Source organism: Balaenoptera musculus, chromosome 13 (genome assembly GCF_009873245.2).
Source record: "Balaenoptera musculus isolate JJ_BM4_2016_0621 chromosome 13, mBalMus1.pri.v3, whole genome shotgun sequence".
NCBI classification, from domain to species: Eukaryota; Metazoa; Chordata; class Mammalia; order Artiodactyla; family Balaenopteridae; genus Balaenoptera; species Balaenoptera musculus.
Genome location: NC_045797.1, coordinates 25,959,345 through 25,977,659, shown reverse-complemented (window position 1 = coordinate 25,977,659; position 18,315 = coordinate 25,959,345). Strand labels below are relative to the sequence as shown.

The following is an 18,315-nucleotide window of genomic DNA, read 5'->3' as shown; positions in this document are numbered from 1 at the left end:
GTTGGAGAGTACTTGCTAAATTATGCAGTTAATCCTATGGTGCTTTAATTTCCAGGCCTTTAAAAAAAACTTTGGGCCTGGAAAGTTTTTTTTTAAAGGCCTGGAAATTAAAGCACCATAGGATTAACTGCATAATTTAGCAAGTACTGTCCAACCCATGATTTTAGTGCAGATTTTTGTTTAAATAGTGCAACTTCCTTGTACTACAGTTTTTGTATTGACAGCCAAATGTATCCTTTATTCTCCTCCAAACTGTGAATAAAGTGATTTTTAGTGGGCTGCCAGCTAACAAAGTATTTCCTTTCATCTTAGACTTGTAGATCCCTAGCTCATGTAGCTGCCTACTTGAGAAATGCACATCTGTATTCATCATGACATTGATAACAGCAAGAGGAAGGTTTTTCTAGTAATGCAAAAGCAAGAGGAACAATTCTGGTGGTGATTTTAATTTTTCAAATATTGTTGAGGTTTCTTGATTATACTCTTGGCCTTCTCTCTGAGCAGTGAGGTCACATTAGAAGTGGAGAAGCTTCTAAACATAACATCATTACCTTATAAGCATAAATAAATCAGTACTGAAGAGTATTAAGTCCTAGAAATTTGTTTCTAAGCAGCTCCAGTCACGGTGCTGGTGTTACCCTTGCCTGGTTGTAGGAGGCTGTCTCTCCTGTCTAGAATTCTGGCCTGAAAATACCAGCTGGTGCACCAAACTAAGCAGCTTCAACAGGGACATTATTTCCTCCTAATATCAGTTCAGTAACTGGATTTGGTTTTTTACTGTTGTACAATTCTGGAAAAGAGGGAAAATAAGTAGTTCCTCAGTCTTCCTTTGTTTTTGCATTAGATTTTGATATTTCAGACTGTAAAGGGCTTTGGGGGATGATATTGATATTACCTGTGATAGCAGTAATTTTATTGAAGCAACTGCATTGAAATTCACTTGGGTTTTCTCTCATTATCAGATTCTTTTCCAAACAAGTATTCTGTAAATCCAAATGGATTACCAGTGTGCTATAGATTTATTATAGAACAACATTCTATGTTTGGTCTATATTGAAAATAGTTTAAGTTAGTCTTGGTTATCATCTAAAATATTTTTAAATGTTCTTTACATGAAAATTTATTTTGTATTTTTAAACCTTTAGGGGCTTTATCTATTTTTCTAAGTCAGTTAACTGTACTTTTTTTAAAAAAATATTTTGTATCTACTTTTGTAACTTCATCAGAATAAAATATATTGAAAGAAGGGAAGGACTGATGAAAGTATGTCTCAACACACTTGTTTCTATTTAAATGTGAAACTTGAGATTTTTGCAGGTTCTGTGGAAGGTTACCTTTGCTTACCATTTAGTAGCGAAAATGTTTTCTTAACTCTTAGAAGAAAGGGAAGTTCCTAAATGAACTAAACATCTTGTAATAGCAGGCCCACCCCCAAGGAACAGACTATGCCTCTGGATGCAGTGGCTAAAACCCATCCCAGACAAAAAATAAGTTGTCTCCTTCTTACCATGCTAACCAAGCTCTTGACCTCTTTTGAACATTCCTGGTTGTGAGATTGAGAAAAGGGAAGAGGAAAGACTAGACTCATTAATTTTCTGACCTTGAAATTGAGTAACTGGGCTTATCCATAAGACACCCCTCCCCACCCCAAACAGACATTTTTCATTATTATAGGAGAAATATTACAGTTATTTTTAGAGGTTCAAATTACAGATGCCTAATTTTAGGTCCATTCAAAATAACATTGCTAGAATTGTTTTGACCTTTTTTGAGTAGAGTTAATGAAAACTTAACGAAAGTGGCTAAATACTATGGGTTAACACTCATTTTGTATAAAGGTATGGGAAAGCTAGTAATCAAAATTTGGACTCTCTTTTTTGATGGTTATATTTCAGTAAACTTAAAATCTGTTGCAAAGGTGTTAAGTTTGTGAAGGTGTCTAATGGCTAAGTTTGAAAGATATATATTTTTTTTTTTAATAAATGGAGAGATATCTTTATTTATTTATTTTTGGCTGTGTTGGGTCTTCGTTTCTGTGCGAGGGCTTTCTCTAGTTGCGGCAAGCGGGGGCCACTCTTCATCGCGGTGCGCAGGCCTCTCACTATCGTGGCCTCTCTTGTTGCGGAGCACAGGCTCCAGACGCACAGGCTCAGTAGTTGTGGCTCACGGGCCTAGATGCTCCGCGGCATGTGGGATCTTCCCAGACCAGGGCTCGAACCCGTGTCCCCTGCATTAGCAGGCAGATTCTCAACCACTGCGCCACCAGGGAAGCCCTGAAAGCTATTTTAAACTTTATAAATGAGTAGAAGAACTCGAATAATATTTGGGAGTGCCAGAGTCTGGATTTGAACCTGCACAGCCAGAAACGGTGTCCAAACCATGCTTTGGGCCTTCTTTAGCAAATACCCCAGTGCTGTTGAGGTAGGTTTGGACACTATAGCCTGCATTGTTGTTGCTGGCCACTAGATGTCGGTGAGCCTTACCTCCTCCCCAAAGCTAGATGCATCTGCCTTGACGAGAATAAAGGATTTTACCTAGCACCTCCTTCCTTTCGTGTCTCTTCCTAATCAAAAGCTTAAATGGGTGGCTCTCACTGGCAGATCCTAGGTCACATAGCTCTCTTCTGGCTGCAGGAGGGGCTAGGAAAAAGTTTCTGGATTTTACTTGGGGTTCAGGGTTCATAGCAAATTGATGAACAATCCTGGATGGTCCAAAAGCTTGGACAGGCTGCTGTTCTGTGAACTTTTTGCTCCTGTTCTGTGAAAAGATGAGGAGTTTTCACTATAATGTAAGTATCTGAGTGTACTGTTTAGCTCAGCTGACATTTTTTTGTAGCAGATTTGCTAACTGAAAGAAGTAGACTATTGATTCAGATTCTGGCCAAACTCCTTATCTTGTGGCTGACCAGCATTTTAAATATCACTTCCTTAGAGGAACCTACCTGTTTTAGGGGAGACTTTTAGCAGGTTTATCTCATTTAATCCTACAGCAACCTGTTGAAGGGGTGACAGTTGAGAGGTATGTTAGGAATTTTTCAGTGTTTTTTAGGCTATGTCACAAAAGCTCAGACTTTGAATACATAGTGAGGTGTGTCTCTTTCTCTGGCTTGCATTTGTAAAAGTTCTGTGTACTCAAGAGTGCTAGGAGACTCTGTAAAATAAAATGACTGCAATTAAAAAATCATCCCAATGAGGTAAAAAAAAAAAAAAAGATGTATCCAGATAGATCCTACTTAAGGAATTTTCTGCAGTTAGCTCAGATATAAGTATGAAAGCTGGGAGTGATCATGGACTGATACAAGTGAAGAGGAGAGAATCTCAAGTTCAGGCAAAAAGAGTAAATGCAGAAGGGAGAGACCCATTTCTGGAGACCAAAGGCATTATGCTTCTAATCATAAAGTAAAACTGGCCTTTTTTAAAAAAATAAATTTATTTATTCTTGGCTGCGTTGGGTCTTCGTTGCTGCACGCGGGCTTTAGTTGTGGTGAGCAGGGGCTACTCTTCATTGCAGTGTGTGGGCTTCTAATTGCAGTGGCTTCTCTTGTGGCGGAGCATGGGCTCTAGGCATGCGGGTTTCAGTAGTTATGGCACATAGGCTCAGTAGTTGTGGCGCACGGGCTTAGTTGCTCCACGGCATGTGGGATCTTCCTGTACCAGGGCTCAAACCCGTGTCCCCTGCATTGGCCATTGCACCATCAGGGAAGTCCCTCACTCTATTTTTTATGCCACCAATACTCTTCTTTTGCATTTTTCATCCAAGTCCTAAAACTGGCCTTTGATTTGCTTCTATTATAAAAAATTATGTGAACTGTTATGTTGGAACTAATTTGGAAGTCCAAGATGGTGAGATTGTTCTGAAAATCCTTTTCTAAAAAGGTTCAGATTCTTACTGTGGAGCTAGAATTGTTAAACCACTGTCAGTCAGTGCATACCCTTTTTGTCCCATGCCATGCTGGGCCTTTGACATAGGTTACTAAAGCAAGATCCTGTCATGGAGTTTATGGACCAGTGCGAAAAACAGACACATACATAAATTGATAGTTCTAAAGGGTTATTTTGTGTAGTAAAAGTTATGCAGAAGTTATGGGCCCTTAGTTTACTGTGGGGCAGTCAGAGGTGGCTCCCTGGAGAAGACAAGGCTTGGACTGACTCAAAAGATGGGTAGTTACCAAATAACCAGAATTGTTGCATGGTTTGCATAGGGAGGTATAAGCAGTCCAGTATTAGTGAAGGGTATATTTCAGTTGGGCAGGTAGGTAGGGGTTAAATCGTATGAAAGCACTTGGATTTTTACCTGTAGGTGATGACTGAAGGATTTTAAGTAAGCAAATAAATGGACAAGTTTTCGTTTCAGATGGCTCTGACAGCAGTGTGGAAAACTGAGGGTAAGAGGAGGATACTAAAGCTTTAATTAATTAGGTTAGGTATTAAGCCCCAGTTTGGTGGTGTGGCCTAGCATAAGTGACCCCATTTGGTGCCTGTGGTTTTCTTTTTAATAATAGGAGTCATTCAACTCCTCTAGTCATTCATACTAGAATGAATGAGCATACTTTTAACTGATCACTTTCAACAACAACTGTAGGTCCGTCTGATATCTGGTGGCCTTGGCCTGCAGCGGCTTGCAGCAAGATTTCGGTTCCCTGGCCAGAGATTGAAGTCAGGCCACGGCAGTGAGAGTGCTGAATCCTAGCCACTAGACCACCAGAGACAGTGGCCAGTGACAAGGCCCTGGCCTGTCGGTTTTTAGAAATGAATTTCCACAAGGAGATGGAAAGTAGTGAAGCAAATAAAGTGTTTATTAGGAGGAAAAAGAGTATGTGTGAATAGACACACACAGGTGGACTCAGAGTCATGCCCTCGTGATAGTTTGAATCACTTAATATGGGGCATTTCTTCCGGGTTTCCTCTGGCCAATCATCTAGCATTGCCTGGCTCTGAGTCCGTATTTGGTTTATCTCAGGGTCCTCCCTGTGTGCGTGCATCTCTTAGCCAAGATGGCTTCTAGTGAAGAGGCCTATGGGTAGGTTGACATCATCTACAATGTGTAGTCGGGAAGGTCTCCTTGACCTCGAGAATGAGAAATATGTGGTCTCTGTCTCTTATGTGGGCAGGGCTCAGCTCCTCTCTGCCCCTGCCATTACTGTTATCTTAAAGTGTCCACTGGAGGCAAAGTCCAGCTATTTACCCTGTTCCTGCTGTTACTTCTATCTGGAAGTGTAAACAGAAGGCTGTCTGTAAATGTCTCCTGTCTCACGTCCAACTGTTACCCACAACTGGGTTTGCCTCTTGGTGGGTGTCAAGCCAAATGACACAACCAAGTCAAAGAGGAGGAGAAGGAAGGATTTATTGCAGCAAGTAATAACACTGGGGATCTTTCCCAAAGCAGTATCTCCCCAAGGGCAAAACTGGAGAAGTTTTAAGCTAAGGGTACATGCATATTCATGAAGGGGCTTGAGCAGAGAATTCAGTCTAGAATTGGGGCACAGGTTGACAGAGTCAAAGTTTTAGTTGAAGTCATGAGGGTCAGGGAAGATCAACATCATTTCTTAGCTTCCAGTTGATCTGGTGGCTGAGCTCTCAAGGTGGGTGGGGATGGTGTTCGAATTCTGCAAAACAACTCAAGAGTGTGCGCCAGGCTAATCTTTACCGTTGAAACAGAACTGGGAGTCTTTATAAGTGATTTATTATCTTTGCTATTGTTACTTCTCTTGCCGGGTTACAGTCGTTTGTTCCTGCATTCTTTTATTTCCTTAAGATCATTAATTACTGAGACCTGTTCAAGGGCAAGCGTTGTGGCCAGGCTTAGATCACAAAATGACTTAGGCCAGAAATGGCTCATGTCAAGAAAGTCATGCCTGATTCTCTTTCTCCGGGGACCTCCTACCCTATCTGCTTGCCCAACCCATCCAAGTGCAACACTGAACATGTTGATTGTATAAGCCAGAATGCAATACGAAAAAGACCTGGTACATCCTTCAGTGTATACCAGACCACATGCTGCAAATATCCTACGAGAAAAAGGGCTTGGCTGAATTTTGGCTTGTGATATCTATCTGAAGTATTCCAGCAGTGGGGCAGATTTGCTGATAATCATACTGAAACCGCAGAAATGTGTCTCGGGGCTCCAAGGAGCTCTGGTTCTTTATGGCTCAGAGCAGAAAGAATGCAGCAAGAGGCAAAGTGATAGATAAGTGATTTATTAGAATAGGATGCTTGTGAGGTTTACAAGCAGCCGGCAAGAGGGTGCTGCCCCGAGAGCTTAGTGGGCTACAGCTCTATGATCAAAGGAGAAGTGGGGAGGGGGAGAAGACCACCACCTTCCTCATTCTTCAGTAGATGTCAAGCTTCCATCATCAGTTCATCCTCCATGTCAGGTGGGGGAGTTTTCTTGTCCCTACATGGTCAAACTGGGACTGCTGTGGCACAATGGAAATGAGCAAAAAGGCAGTAACATATACTAAAATGTGATAAATCATCTCAGGTTTCAGTATAATGTCACCTTTTCCTTATATTACTGTTTTCAGTGCATGCAGAGAAGTATGTCTTAGGCATCATCAACTTCCTGAACTTACTGGGTAGGATGTGGGTCTCATTACACCATTGTTTTATTGTTTTGGGGCATGTCTCATGCTTCTGTTGCGTGGTTTTGTTGCTAGGCAAGCCTGCTTGGTTTTGTGATTAAGCAAACCTACTTTCTTGGGTGATCGTTAACTTACAGGGGTCTTCTATACTTTTTTCTTTACTTATGATTCCTCAGTGGGATTAACTATTTAATCACCTACTTTGTCCCTTTACTCAGTCCCTATCAATACCGGTCCCTGATGGTGTCAGTTTCCACTGCATTGTGAAGAATCCAAGGTCTGTGTCTCCAGCAGCATCTCTGCTGGGCCGTGTCCTGCAGGCACCTTAGACTCAGACAGATCCAAAACTGAGTTAGTCGACCCCCTTCACCCCAAACCTAGTTCTCCTCTACTCATTTCATTGTCCAAGCCAGAACCCTGAGAGTCCTCCCTGCCGCCTTCATCCCCTCATCCGCCAATCCGGTCACTGCAGTCCATCCACCTCCCAGGTGTCTCAGTCCACTCCTCCCATCCCTGCTGCTGCTGCTGCTGCTCTAGTTCAGGCCTCAAGTCTCACTTGGACCATTGCAATAGCCTTGGGACTTCTGTCCTCGTCTCCAATTTCAGCCTCCTTCTGTCCCCGCTCCTTGCAGGAGCGAGTGATCTTTCTAAAACGCGAATCTGAAAACGACTCCCCTGCTTAAAATCCTCTCCTGGTTCCCTCCTGGAGGGAGAAACCCAAGCTCCTCAGTTTAGCAGCAAGTTTTCGGGTGGGGAGTTGGAATGGAGGCGTTCCACCTAGGGCACCAGGGTCCTTGGGACGAGGGAAAGTCCTGCAGGACCGAGCACCTAGCACCGGCTTCTAGGCAGAGGAGGAAGGACCCGCTGGGGGCGAGGCTTGGGAGGCAGGAGAAGCGGGGCGAGAGCCAGGGCAGAGGGCGGGGCCCTGGGCGTGGGCGGGGCGGCGCGGCCCCGGGCGTGCGGGGGCGGCTCGCGGCCTCCGGACGGCAGGGGGCGACCTAGCCCGTGGCGGCGGCGGCTCTGGTCCCAGGCTCCGCGTCTTTTGGGCGACAAGGCGACCTCAGACGGCGGGCCGCGTCGGCCGGGCATGGCGGCGTGGAGCCCGGCCGCGGCAGCGTCTCTGCTCCGCGGGACCCGCCGGGTGAGCGCGGGCGGGGACCGGGCTGCTCTCCCCTGGGCGGGAGCTGCGCTGGGACCACGGGGTCGGCCGCGGCCGCGGCTGGGGAACTGGTCCACAGAGGGCGGCGCGCCGGGCCCAGGACCTGCCCTTCATTTCTCTCCTTCACTCACTGGTTGGTTCGTTCATTTAGTGGGCCCGACTACGGGCACTGGGAGAAGTGTCAGGCCTGGCGCGTGCTGGGGAAGCTCCCGAACGGGGTGGGGGTTGAGGCCGAGGGGAATAGATACATAAACAGTCATAATACAGCGGGCACGGGAAAAGCAATGTTGATTTACTGAGCCGAAGACATGGGACTCATAACCCGGAGTCGCGGCGTGCGTGCCGGGGACTGTTGGCTGGGTCAGAGCTCCGGAAAGTCCGCCTGGCTTCTGTGACCTTGACCCTCCCCAAATCCCATACTCCCGGGGTAGGAAGCCAGCAGAGGGCACTCACCACGCGCCCTGCTAATTTTCTCTCCCCCCTTTCTGATTCATTCTTTCCTCACTTCACTTCTTTCGCTTTCCTCTCACATTCCTCCTTCTCTTGGACCTGCCTCCCCCAAGCATGAAGGGCACTTCTGCTGGTGACTTTCAGAGTGGACAGTCGGCTTTCCGGGGATTTTGTCAGTAGATTACTGGTTTAAAGGCGCTCGCTGCCTGCAGATCAGCTGAGATGAGGAAAAGGCTTCTCCCAAGGAGTCAGCAGTGCTAACCACCCTCACTCCTTAGTGATTGCCGCTTCTGCCTGCCACCTGGCTACCCTCTGCCTTTGCCCCCCAGGGCACTGTCTTCAGAGGAGGTCCCATTCCCCCCCGCCCCCCAGTCTTACCCAGGCCCACAACTTAAGATTCTGTCCCTCTGTACATCACTCACACAGCCTCCCTCCAGATCTTTCTCCTGACCTGCATTTCAGTTGCCTGCTAGAATCAGGACTTCTTTGCAGGTGCCCAGTACATATGCCCTGAATCGTGTGGTTCTTCCCCTGCTCATTCATTCATTCACTCATTCATCCATAACCCAAGTCCTCCTGAGGGTCTGCCCTGGGTCAGCTCTGGAAGACTGCAGTAACAAGACAGACTCAGTCTTGGCCTCTAAGACCAGTTGGTGAAAGAGTCAGTGCACAGGGCATTTTAAGGAAGGAGCTCTGAGGTTCTATAACCCAGGACCCTGCTCTGGGCCGTCAGAAAAGGCCTGAGGATGGGCAGGACTGAGGAGGTGAAGGGATGTAACCGTCAGCACCAGCACTTGATGAACAGCGTTCCACCCGCCTTCCTCCTCCAGTTAGGGATGCTTGGTACTACTCCCTTTGTAATGATACTGTTATCTGGGAATCTTTCCTGACTTGCTTCAAAAGGCACTGTTACTTTGGCACCAGGAAGCCTGTCTAACAAAGTCCAAAATCTTTAGCCTGACATTGAAGGCCTGCCATGCTCTATTTTCAGTCTCCCCTTTTAGCATGTGCTCAACGCAGCCAAGGGGCTGCCGACATGGTTTTGTGCTCTTTCATCCGTAAGGGTTGAGACACATTCCCATCAGAAGCACTGGGTCCTTAGGGTAGCCACTGGGGGAGGGGGGAGTGTTACTGCCAATGGTAAATAATCTAAAAATGTTCTGACTTCAGGTCCTTTAATAGAATTCTGTTTCTTCTCCCAGTAAGAATTGCAAAGGGTAGCTGGCTTATTGAGCAGTAGGTCACAGGGTTACATCCCACTGGAGAGAATGTAGAATGTTAATCAGGCCTAACGGGTGGGTGGCATTTGGCCCCATCAGTACATGGTCATTGGCGTGCTGGCCTAAGCAGGGCACGCCTGAGCCAGGCTGCCTGGCCTCTCCTGACTCTGCATCTTATTAAGGGATCCAACCTTGGCATATTACTTAGTGCTTCAGGCGCCTCACTTATTAAACCGTCATCATGATAGTGTCTCACTAGCATGAGGAGTTAAACATTTGTTGAATTAAGTTGGGGGCCTTGTTATCTCTAGAGTCAAAGTGAGTTATTCACAACTCCACTCCCCCCTCAAAAAAAGTTTATTCTGCATCCTGGAGAGCTTAAATGGACATTGGACACCATGCAGTCCCCCTGACTTAGCCCGGGGCCCAGCCTTGCAGGGGAGGGCAGGGGGGGCCTGCACAGTGACTCTCCTCTGTTCTGTGGCAGCTTCCTCTTCTCCACTGTGCCCAGCGTATGTTTGCCTCGCAGACTGAGGGGGAGCTCAAAGTGACCCAAATTCTCAAAGAAAAGTTTCCTCAAGCTACAGCTATCAAAGTCACTGACATTTCAGGTAAAGTTTTTCTCATCTTTCCCACAGAGTTTGGTAAGATTTTACCCACTGGAGGGGTAGAGGGCAGGGGGCTTGGATGGAACTCGCCATCAGTGACTTCTCAATACATGTGGCTTTTGGACACATAGACCTTGGCCTCTCCCGCTGGAAGGGTGGAGGTGGGGATGCAGAAACATTGGCGGGGAACTGCAAGGACTTGTGGTTGCCAGCTTGGCCCAGCTCAGATTAGATCCTGTTCAGTCACCCTGGGGCTCAGGTCCACAGCCTTTAATTTGACTTTGAGATGAGCCAGACTTTAATTTCCCCACATTCTTCTGACATCCTAGAATGCCAGAGCTGGAAGACGAGCCCAGAGAGGCCTAAGAACCTGCCTAGCCCTTCACAGGGAATAGGCGGCAGAGCCAGGACCCAGGGCAAACTCTGTCCTGAGCCCAATGACCAGCCCCAGCCAGGCCCTGCCTTTCTCAGATGGCCGCTGGCACCTCGAAGTTCATGCTGACTGTGAGTTAGGAGCAGGCTGGAATATCAGCTTCTGCCCACACCAGACGGGGAAGATAAGGCCTTTATCTAGACACACATGTGGAAGAGCTGGCCAGGGGTGGCATCTCCCACACCCAGACACAGTCTTTGTCACTCTGCATTGCTCGAGGGCTCACTGGCTTCTCTGGGAATGTAACATTTACAAGGATAGGGAGAAAGTTTAGAAAGTAGTTTTATTCTGGGCACTATAGGAAATTAACCAATCTAAAGATCTGTTGGAATGGTAGGTTGGGTGAGCCCTCTGCAGGGGTCCCAGGGCAATGCTGAGGTCTTTTTTTTTTTTTTTAAATTTATTTATTTTTGGCCGTGTTGGGTCTTCATTGCTGCGCGCGGGCTTTCTCTAGTTGCGCGAGCGCAGGCTACTCTTCGTTGCGGTGGGCGGGCTTCTCATTGCAGTGGCTTCTCCTGTTGCAGAGCACAGGCTCTAGGTGTGTGGGCTTCAGTAGTTGTGGCTCACGGGCTCTAGAGCGCAGGCTCAGTAGTTGTGGAGCACGGGCTTAGTTGCTCTGCGGCATGTGGGACCTTCCCGGACCAGGGCTCGAACCCGTGTCCCCTGCATTGGCAGGCAGATTCTTAACCACTGTGCCACCAGGGAAGTCCCATTGCTGAGGTCTTGATGTCACCAGTCCTGTACCTGCCTCAGGCCCAGTTAAGGGAGAGCTGGAACTTGACCTCCAGTCTCACTCTGCCCAGCCCTGGGTTGAGTGCAGAAAGGGGATCAAGGCTAGGAACCTTGGTTTAGCCAAAGCTTAGGCTCCCAGAACACATGAGAAAAGCTTAACAAAGCCTACTGAGTTCTTTCTTGCCGCATTGTTTCATGCTAGAGCAGCACGTTTTATTATCATCAGTCATCAACACTAGCTCTCCAGCCATGTGGAGACAAAGCTCAGGCTGGGGGTGGATGGGTCCACACAAGCTCTGCCTTGAGAGCATCCCCGGATAGCCACCCCCTCCCTGCCGCACCCCAGGGGGAAACCCTTAATGCTGCTTGTAGAGCAGGGGTGCTGGAGAGCCCAGCTCCATGACCAGCATGTTTTCACTGTTTATTGTAATGCTGTGTCCCTGTCTCTCATGCTTCCTTGTTCCTTTTATTTTGGATAGTATTGCACATGGTTTTTGAATCAGATTTTAGTGTGTTTTTGCATTTTTAAAAATACCAATTGCTAGTTCTTTGGGAGATGGAGCCCTGAAATTCAGTCCCTCCCACCTTCTTCCATGGCATTTGCTGGTTTAATAAAAGGAAATAGTAGGAAAACCTACATTTCCTAGGCTTTGCATGTTTTGTGCCTTATCTTTCCTACCCCAGAAGCAAAATTCTGGGCAGTGCAAGTGCCTTACCAAAGGAAGAGCATGTTTTGGATCGAGGCAGCCTGCCAGGAGGAGGACGTGGTCAGATTGTAAGCCATGATCTTCTAACAATCTTAGCAACTTTCTGCTGAATGATAACGTTCAGACCTTCTTTGGATCGTGTGTTACTTACTTCAAGGACATAAGGAACTGTGGCTGCTGTAACTTAATAATTGAAACACTTTCAAATCACATTTATTTCAGGAGGCTGTGGGGCAATGTATGAAATTCAAATCGAATCGGAAGAATTTAAGGAGAAGAGAACTGTCCAGCAGCACCAGATGGTAAATCAGGTCAGTAGAGGCTTTGCCACTGGTCTCCGCATCTGAAAGGGCCTGCAAGTGGAGATGGTATTGTACCACCAGTCCTAGGAAAGAATAATGCAATACCACAATCATGTGAACAGGACTCAGGATCCGAGAAAAACATAAACTGAAACTATCTGGGATCGGATTGTAGGCAAATATGAATTTTATTCAAAATTGAAAACAGGCCGCCCAATAGTTATTTTGCATTTCCCTGTATAGTGCTACTGATGTTTACTGTGTACTGTTATTGTTGCATATTGAATAGTATTTGTAAACACAGGAGTACGAAAATATGTTTTTGTAGATTTGAACATTTTTTTAAGCCTCTTTTAGGACTACTAAAGTAGTCCTAAATTGGGTAAACTGAGGGATGGCCTGATTGAAAATTGCTCCAGCTGCCCCAGACCCAATGACAACAGCAGGGGTCTGGAACACCAGATTAAACCAGACTAAGGCCCAACTTATTCATTTTCTATGCTTATTTTACTTGGAATTTATCCCAGCCTTGACCCTTGGGCCTATGTCTATAAGCTCACCCCATTCAGCCAGTGTGTTTGACATCGTTCTGGAAAGTTGCACTTTGTGAACTAGTTTAACTTTTGTAAAGCACAGCTTTGGTCATGAAAGTCAAGTCCAGGTGTTCCAGACTGCTCTTCCAGGCCTTTCCCCACCCTTTTTGGCCCAGATCCTCCATCTGGGCCCTGCCCATTGGTCTCTCCATGCATCTGGACCTTTGTCCAGATCAGACCTCCTGCCTGAGCTGCCCCTCCCTCACTCCTCTGCCAGGCTCAAATGCTGCTTTCCCACCTGCCTGGCAGGGAATGAATGCCCTCCACCGTCTGACTCCAGCTTTTCTGCCTTGTGTCCTGGATGCTTAGGTCCCTGCTGCCACGCCTTGGCCCTGCCAGCCCTTTGTGGTCCGGTTCCTTGTTGGATCCATCTTTGGGTTCCTTGTGGAGTCCACTTTCACTGGATGTGGGCACGTACAGCCCTAAGGCATGCTGCTGGTCTGACTGGGCAGTCTGGGGTGAAACAGCAACCACTTCTGTCCTCCAGAAGCACTTCTAGCCCCATGTGATCCCAGGGGTTGGAGCCAAGGTAGAAGACAAGGCAGGGAAGACCCAGCTGGCCCAGATCATCCCCAACTGGTAGGACTTTGGGTTTTGTTATCAAAACTACTCAGGCTACCTAGTGCAACTGGGCTCCTGGGGGTGCTGTTAAGTACAGCACATCCCCTGGCCTGAAGCCATGGTTACAAGGATACAGGTTCTGGAGTTGGACTGCCCACATTTCAAATCTGGGCTCTGCTACTTTCTGCTCTGTGACCTTGAGCAAATTACTTAACCTCCCTGTGCCTCAGTTTCCTAATCTGTAACAGGGAGAGTAATAGGATTTGCCTCAAAGGGCTCTTTTGAGGATTAGTGGTAAAGTCATGTAAAGCACTGAGAACAGTGTCTGACACATGGTAAGTCCTTCATAAATGTCAGCCGCTGTCACCATCATCATCACTGTTACCTATAAATGCTGCGAGGAACCTGCACCAAGTTCAGGGGGCAGCAATTTCCTCCGCTTGGGAGAATATCACCTACATCATCTTGGGCTCAAGGTTTCCTTTGGGCCCTTACTGAACATGTACCTTCCCTGGCCCTGTCCTTGCTGGAGAACGTTGCTCACTTGTCTGTCGTTGCCCTGGAAGCAGACTATGCAGGCCAGGGCCAGGTCTTTTCTTTTTCTTTTCTTCTTTTTTTTTTTTTTTGTAATTTTCATTTTATATGGGAGCATAGTTGATTAACAATGTTGTATTAGTTTTAGGTGTACAGCAGAGTGATTCACTTATACAACCCAGGTCGTTTTCTTCACTGCTGTGTCCCCAACACCTAACAAAGGACCTGGTACATAAAACAGCTCAATCAGTATTTGTTGAGAGTTTATAGAGAGTAAGGAGAGCTGGCCTGGGTTTTGTTATTGATTTACAGATAAATTAAATGTTTAATGCCTGAAAGGCTTTCCATTTCAGAGAATTCACCTCCTGGCATTGGTGTACTTTTAACCTGGAGCAGCTACTGCCTGGGTTACCATAGCAGCCGCTTTGCTGGGCCAAGCACTGCTTGTCGTGGGGTGGGTGATGCAGGAGGCAGTGGCAGAGGGCGTCACTGCCATATGCTTTGGGCCAGGCCCCAGCGATGGCAGGATGATGAGGATTCCTTCCCCATCCATCCTGTCCCCACCCTGGGGAGCAGCCACACAGAGGAGAGCAAGCGCCGTGTTCCCTTCTGTGTCGGGTGAGCTGGTGCATCCCAGCTCCGCACGTTACAGTATGACTGGAGCTTCAGAGTCCTCGCTGGTGAAGATCACGTGAGGTGCTGGCCACACGTGCCCGCCTTGTGCTGGCATGGGGAAGGCGTTTGGCAAATAGCAGTTGCCCTCTCCCTTTCTCTGCCCTCTTTTCTGTCTGTTGTCCATCATCCTCCCCAAAGGGTGCCTCTGCCCTTGTTCTCCTACTCAGAACCCTCCCGTGGGCACCCTGGTTGCCCATGGAGCCCGGTCCCACCCTCATCTGGGATTTCCGATCCTCTGTGTGGTCGGCCTCAGTCTCCCCTCCGTGGGCCTGACTCAAAGTCAGGCTTTTCCTGGTGAATTGCAGCAGGTTCCCAGCCTTTCCTCACCTGCTCTCCTGGGCCCAGTGCCCTGTGCCTCTCTGCCTGTTGCACCTCCAGCTGTCCCGCTCCTGGGCTACCTCCTCCACAAACGGCCAGTGCAGTAGCAGATGCTTCTTCCTACCAGTACCCGTAGCAGCGCTGAGCTGGCTTGTGGTCTGGCAGCATCCATCGCTGTCTGTGCTGAATCCATTTCTTGTGGGCTTGAGTTACTTTCCTTACCTTTTTTATCATTTTCCCATGCCTTTTTCATTTGTGTCCCCAGCACCATAGCGGGTGCTGAAAAATGTTTACCTATTCTACATCTTATAAACTGGGGGACTTTGGCCAAGTCATTTCCCCACTAGGGCCTCAGTTTCTTGACCTATTTAAAGTGACCCAAGTGATCTCTAAGGCCCTCTGTAGCTGTAAGATCCTGTGACCTGTGTTGGGGAGCCCTCTGAGGGCTGCAAGAGAGTGGGGAGAAGGCCCTGGAAGAGGAAGTGCACAGGGCTTAGGGATCAAAGCCTGGATGGTTTCTCTGTCCAGGGTCTTTCATGTGAAGCTGTGACTGGGCCCTCATTTAGCCACAGAGGCTTTAAGAATTGTGGCCGAGACACAGGGACAGCCTCTAGGGAACATTCCATGCCTGCAGAAAGCAGAGAGCATGTGGCTCAGGGCACTGTGTTTCCCTCTCGCAGCAGTGACATGAGGCTTTTTTTTCCAGGGGCATTTCTGCTTATCTGCAGAGCTGAGGGGCTTATTGTGAATATGGAGATGGTGGGGCAGCTCATTGGCTCCCAACACAACCACAGCTCCTGGCATCAGGGGTGGCCAGGATGTCAGGATTCCCTGGGTTCAGGTTCTATCTCACTTGCTGTTGCTCACTTGCTGACTTTGGACAAGGGATAAACTCTTTTTCTTTTTTTATCAAAGATGGAGATAGGACTAGATTATCTCTAAGGATCCTTCTGACTCAATAAACTTGACCGCATGTGTTAGTATTCTCTTTGTTGTAAGTGGCAGAGACAAAGTTAAAACGAGCATTAGCAAACAAAGGTAATTAATTGGCCCATGTAATGAAATTATCTAGATTCAGGGTCTTAAGTTCATCTGCTTGTTCTTTCATATTCTCTTTTTCTGAGCTTCCAGTTTCTGTATGTTGGCCTCATTTTCTCCTACTGGAGATGGGCTTTCTCTCCTTGGTGGGGAACAGGACTCCAAGTTGCCTCCAAGCGACAGTATTCCAGTATGCAGGCATACCTCAGAGATATTGCAGGCTTGGTTCCAGACCATGATGATAAATCAAGCACATGAATTTTTTTGGTTTCCCAGTGTATATAAAAGTTATGCTTACACTATATTTTATCTAGCAAGTGTGCAGTAGCATTATGTCTAAAAAAAAAAAAAATCTACATATCTTAATTTAAAAATACTTTGCTAAAAAATGCTAATCATCATCTGATAATACAGGGATGCCACAAACCTTCAGTTTGTGAGAAAACACAATATCTGCAAAATACAGTAAAGCAAAGTGCAATAAGACAAGGTATATCTGTGGTGACCAAGAGAGAAGGCTCTACACTGAAAAATCCCAGGGAAGACTCTGATTGGCCCAGTTTGAGTCATGTGCCTCCCCTGGACCAGTCAGGCTGGTCCAGGGGCACATAGCTACCTCAGTACAGGTCAATTGGTAGTCCCACCAGCAGTACACAGTTAAAGTGGAAAGGGAGAAGGGAGATTGCTGGATAGACTGGAAAAAAATGTCTACCCCACTGTGGTGTCTTGGGCCTAGTATAAAAGGACTTAGACTCCCATGCCTCATTCAGGTCCTGTAGTTTGTCTCCTGGTACTTCAGGAGCTAAATATCTATTTGATTGTGGTTGCCCATTTACACTTGGGCCCTGACATCATTTGTAGCCTTAAGCAAATCTCATAATTTACAACTTTATTTTCTGATTTAGAGTAAAATTGGGGAATTGGTGCTGATTAGTGTGGTTTTATCTTTTTATTTAAAAAAAATTTTTTTTTTACATGAAGCTATATATTTTCTTTTATTCAAGTAATTTTTTAAAATTTTGGCTGTGCTGCTCAGCTTGTGGAATCTCAGTTCCCCAACCAGGGATTGAACCCAGGCCTCCGCAGTGAAAGCGTGGAATCCTAACCACTAGACCACCAGGGAACTCCCAGTGTGGTTTTAAAGAACAGCTATTCTTTGCTCAAAATAGCGAAACACAAAAAAACAGCCTGAAAGTTCTTCATTAGGGGACAGGCTAAAAAGTTATGATACATATAATGGAATGCTATGCTGATACAAAAAAGAATGAGGGTGTGCTTTATGCCTGATATGGAAAGATCCCCAGTGTTAGGGAAAAAGAGAGTGCAGAACAATGTGTTTGAAATACTATCGTTTGTGTTTTAAAAAGGTATTGGGATGGAATATATATTCATATTAGTTTGAATATGCATTTTTAAATCCTTGCAAAGATGCACATGAAAATACCAACAGTTCTCTATTTGGTTTGGAGGTGGAAACTGGGGGACAGTTGTGGGAGGGAGACTTTACTGCATGCCTTTTATGCCTTTTGATTTTTGAGCCAGCTTAAATACTGATTCTAAAAAAAAAAAGGAAACATTGTTTAAAGAAAGTGTGTGCAAAGTTTCCTACAGAGATAGAGCTATATAAAAATACTCCCATAGAGACTTATTGTAATCAGTGTCAAATACAAAACAATGATGATGCTCTTCTGCTTCCTTAGGCACTAAAAGAAGAAATCAAAGGTATGCACGGATTGCGGATATTTACCTCTGTCCCCAAACACTGACCACGCCCTGGCTGCGTAGATGTTGCTGCTGAAACCTTGGATGTATCTTATTGCCACCATTCTTTCCTAGGCATATGACAAAAAATTTATCTATTTTGTTCATGGACATTTCCATATTTTAATTATAGAAGAATATGGTATCTATTTAGATGTTAATTAAAGGCAACAGACAACTACAAATTTTTTCATTACAAAAATATTTATTTAATCCTGCTCTGTGCTAGGCAACATTCTTCTTCTTCTTTTTTTTTAATATTTATTTATTTATTTGTGCTGGGTCTTAGTTGCAGCAGGGGGGCTCCTTAGTTGCGGCTCACCAGCTCCTTAGTTGCACCACGTGGGCTCCTTAGTTGCAGCTTGAGGGCTCCTTAGTTGTGGCATGCGAACTCTTAGTTGTGGTATGCATGTGGGATCTAGTTCCCCAACCAGGGATTGAACCCGGGCCCCCTGCATTGGGAGCGAGGAGTCTTATCCACTGCGCCACCAGGGAAGTCCTGGCAACATTCTTAATATGGGGATAATGTAATTAATAAGCAGACCAAGAAAGACTATGTGAAATTTTTGAAGAGTCATGAGTAATGCTTTTAGTTCCTTTATTTCAGAAGCATGTCCTTTTGTTCAAAGTGGTCTTGTCTTTGA

At 46.3% G+C, this 18,315-nt stretch overlaps 1 protein-coding gene across 1 annotated transcript; it reads left to right on the top strand.

Moving 5' to 3' along the window:
• The first annotated feature begins 7,576 nt into the window (after positions 1 to 7,576).
• Positions 7,577 to 17,866, top strand: BOLA3 (bolA family member 3). The gene is made up of 4 exons (XM_036873686.1): positions 7,577 to 7,721; positions 9,897 to 10,020; positions 12,112 to 12,200; positions 17,611 to 17,866. The coding sequence occupies exons 1-4, from the start codon at positions 7,668 to 7,670 to the stop codon at positions 17,674 to 17,676; spliced, it is 333 nt and encodes a 110-aa protein (XP_036729581.1). The 5' UTR covers positions 7,577 to 7,667; the 3' UTR covers positions 17,677 to 17,866.
• The last annotated feature ends 449 nt before the right edge of the window (positions 17,867 to 18,315 follow it).

Bases quoted from the DNA above. Each gene is read 5' to 3' on its own strand.
- BOLA3 (XM_036873686.1), top strand. From the start codon at position 7,668: ATGGCGGCGTGGAGCCCGGCCGCGGCAGCGTCTCTGCTCCGCGGGACC. The intron at 7,722-9,896 runs GTGAGCGCGGGC...GTTCTGTGGCAG, and splicing joins TGCTCCGCGGGACCCGCCGG to CTTCCTCTTCTCCACTGTGC. The intron at 12,201-17,610 runs GTCAGTAGAGGC...CTGCTTCCTTAG, and splicing joins AGCACCAGATGGTAAATCAG to GCACTAAAAGAAGAAATCAA.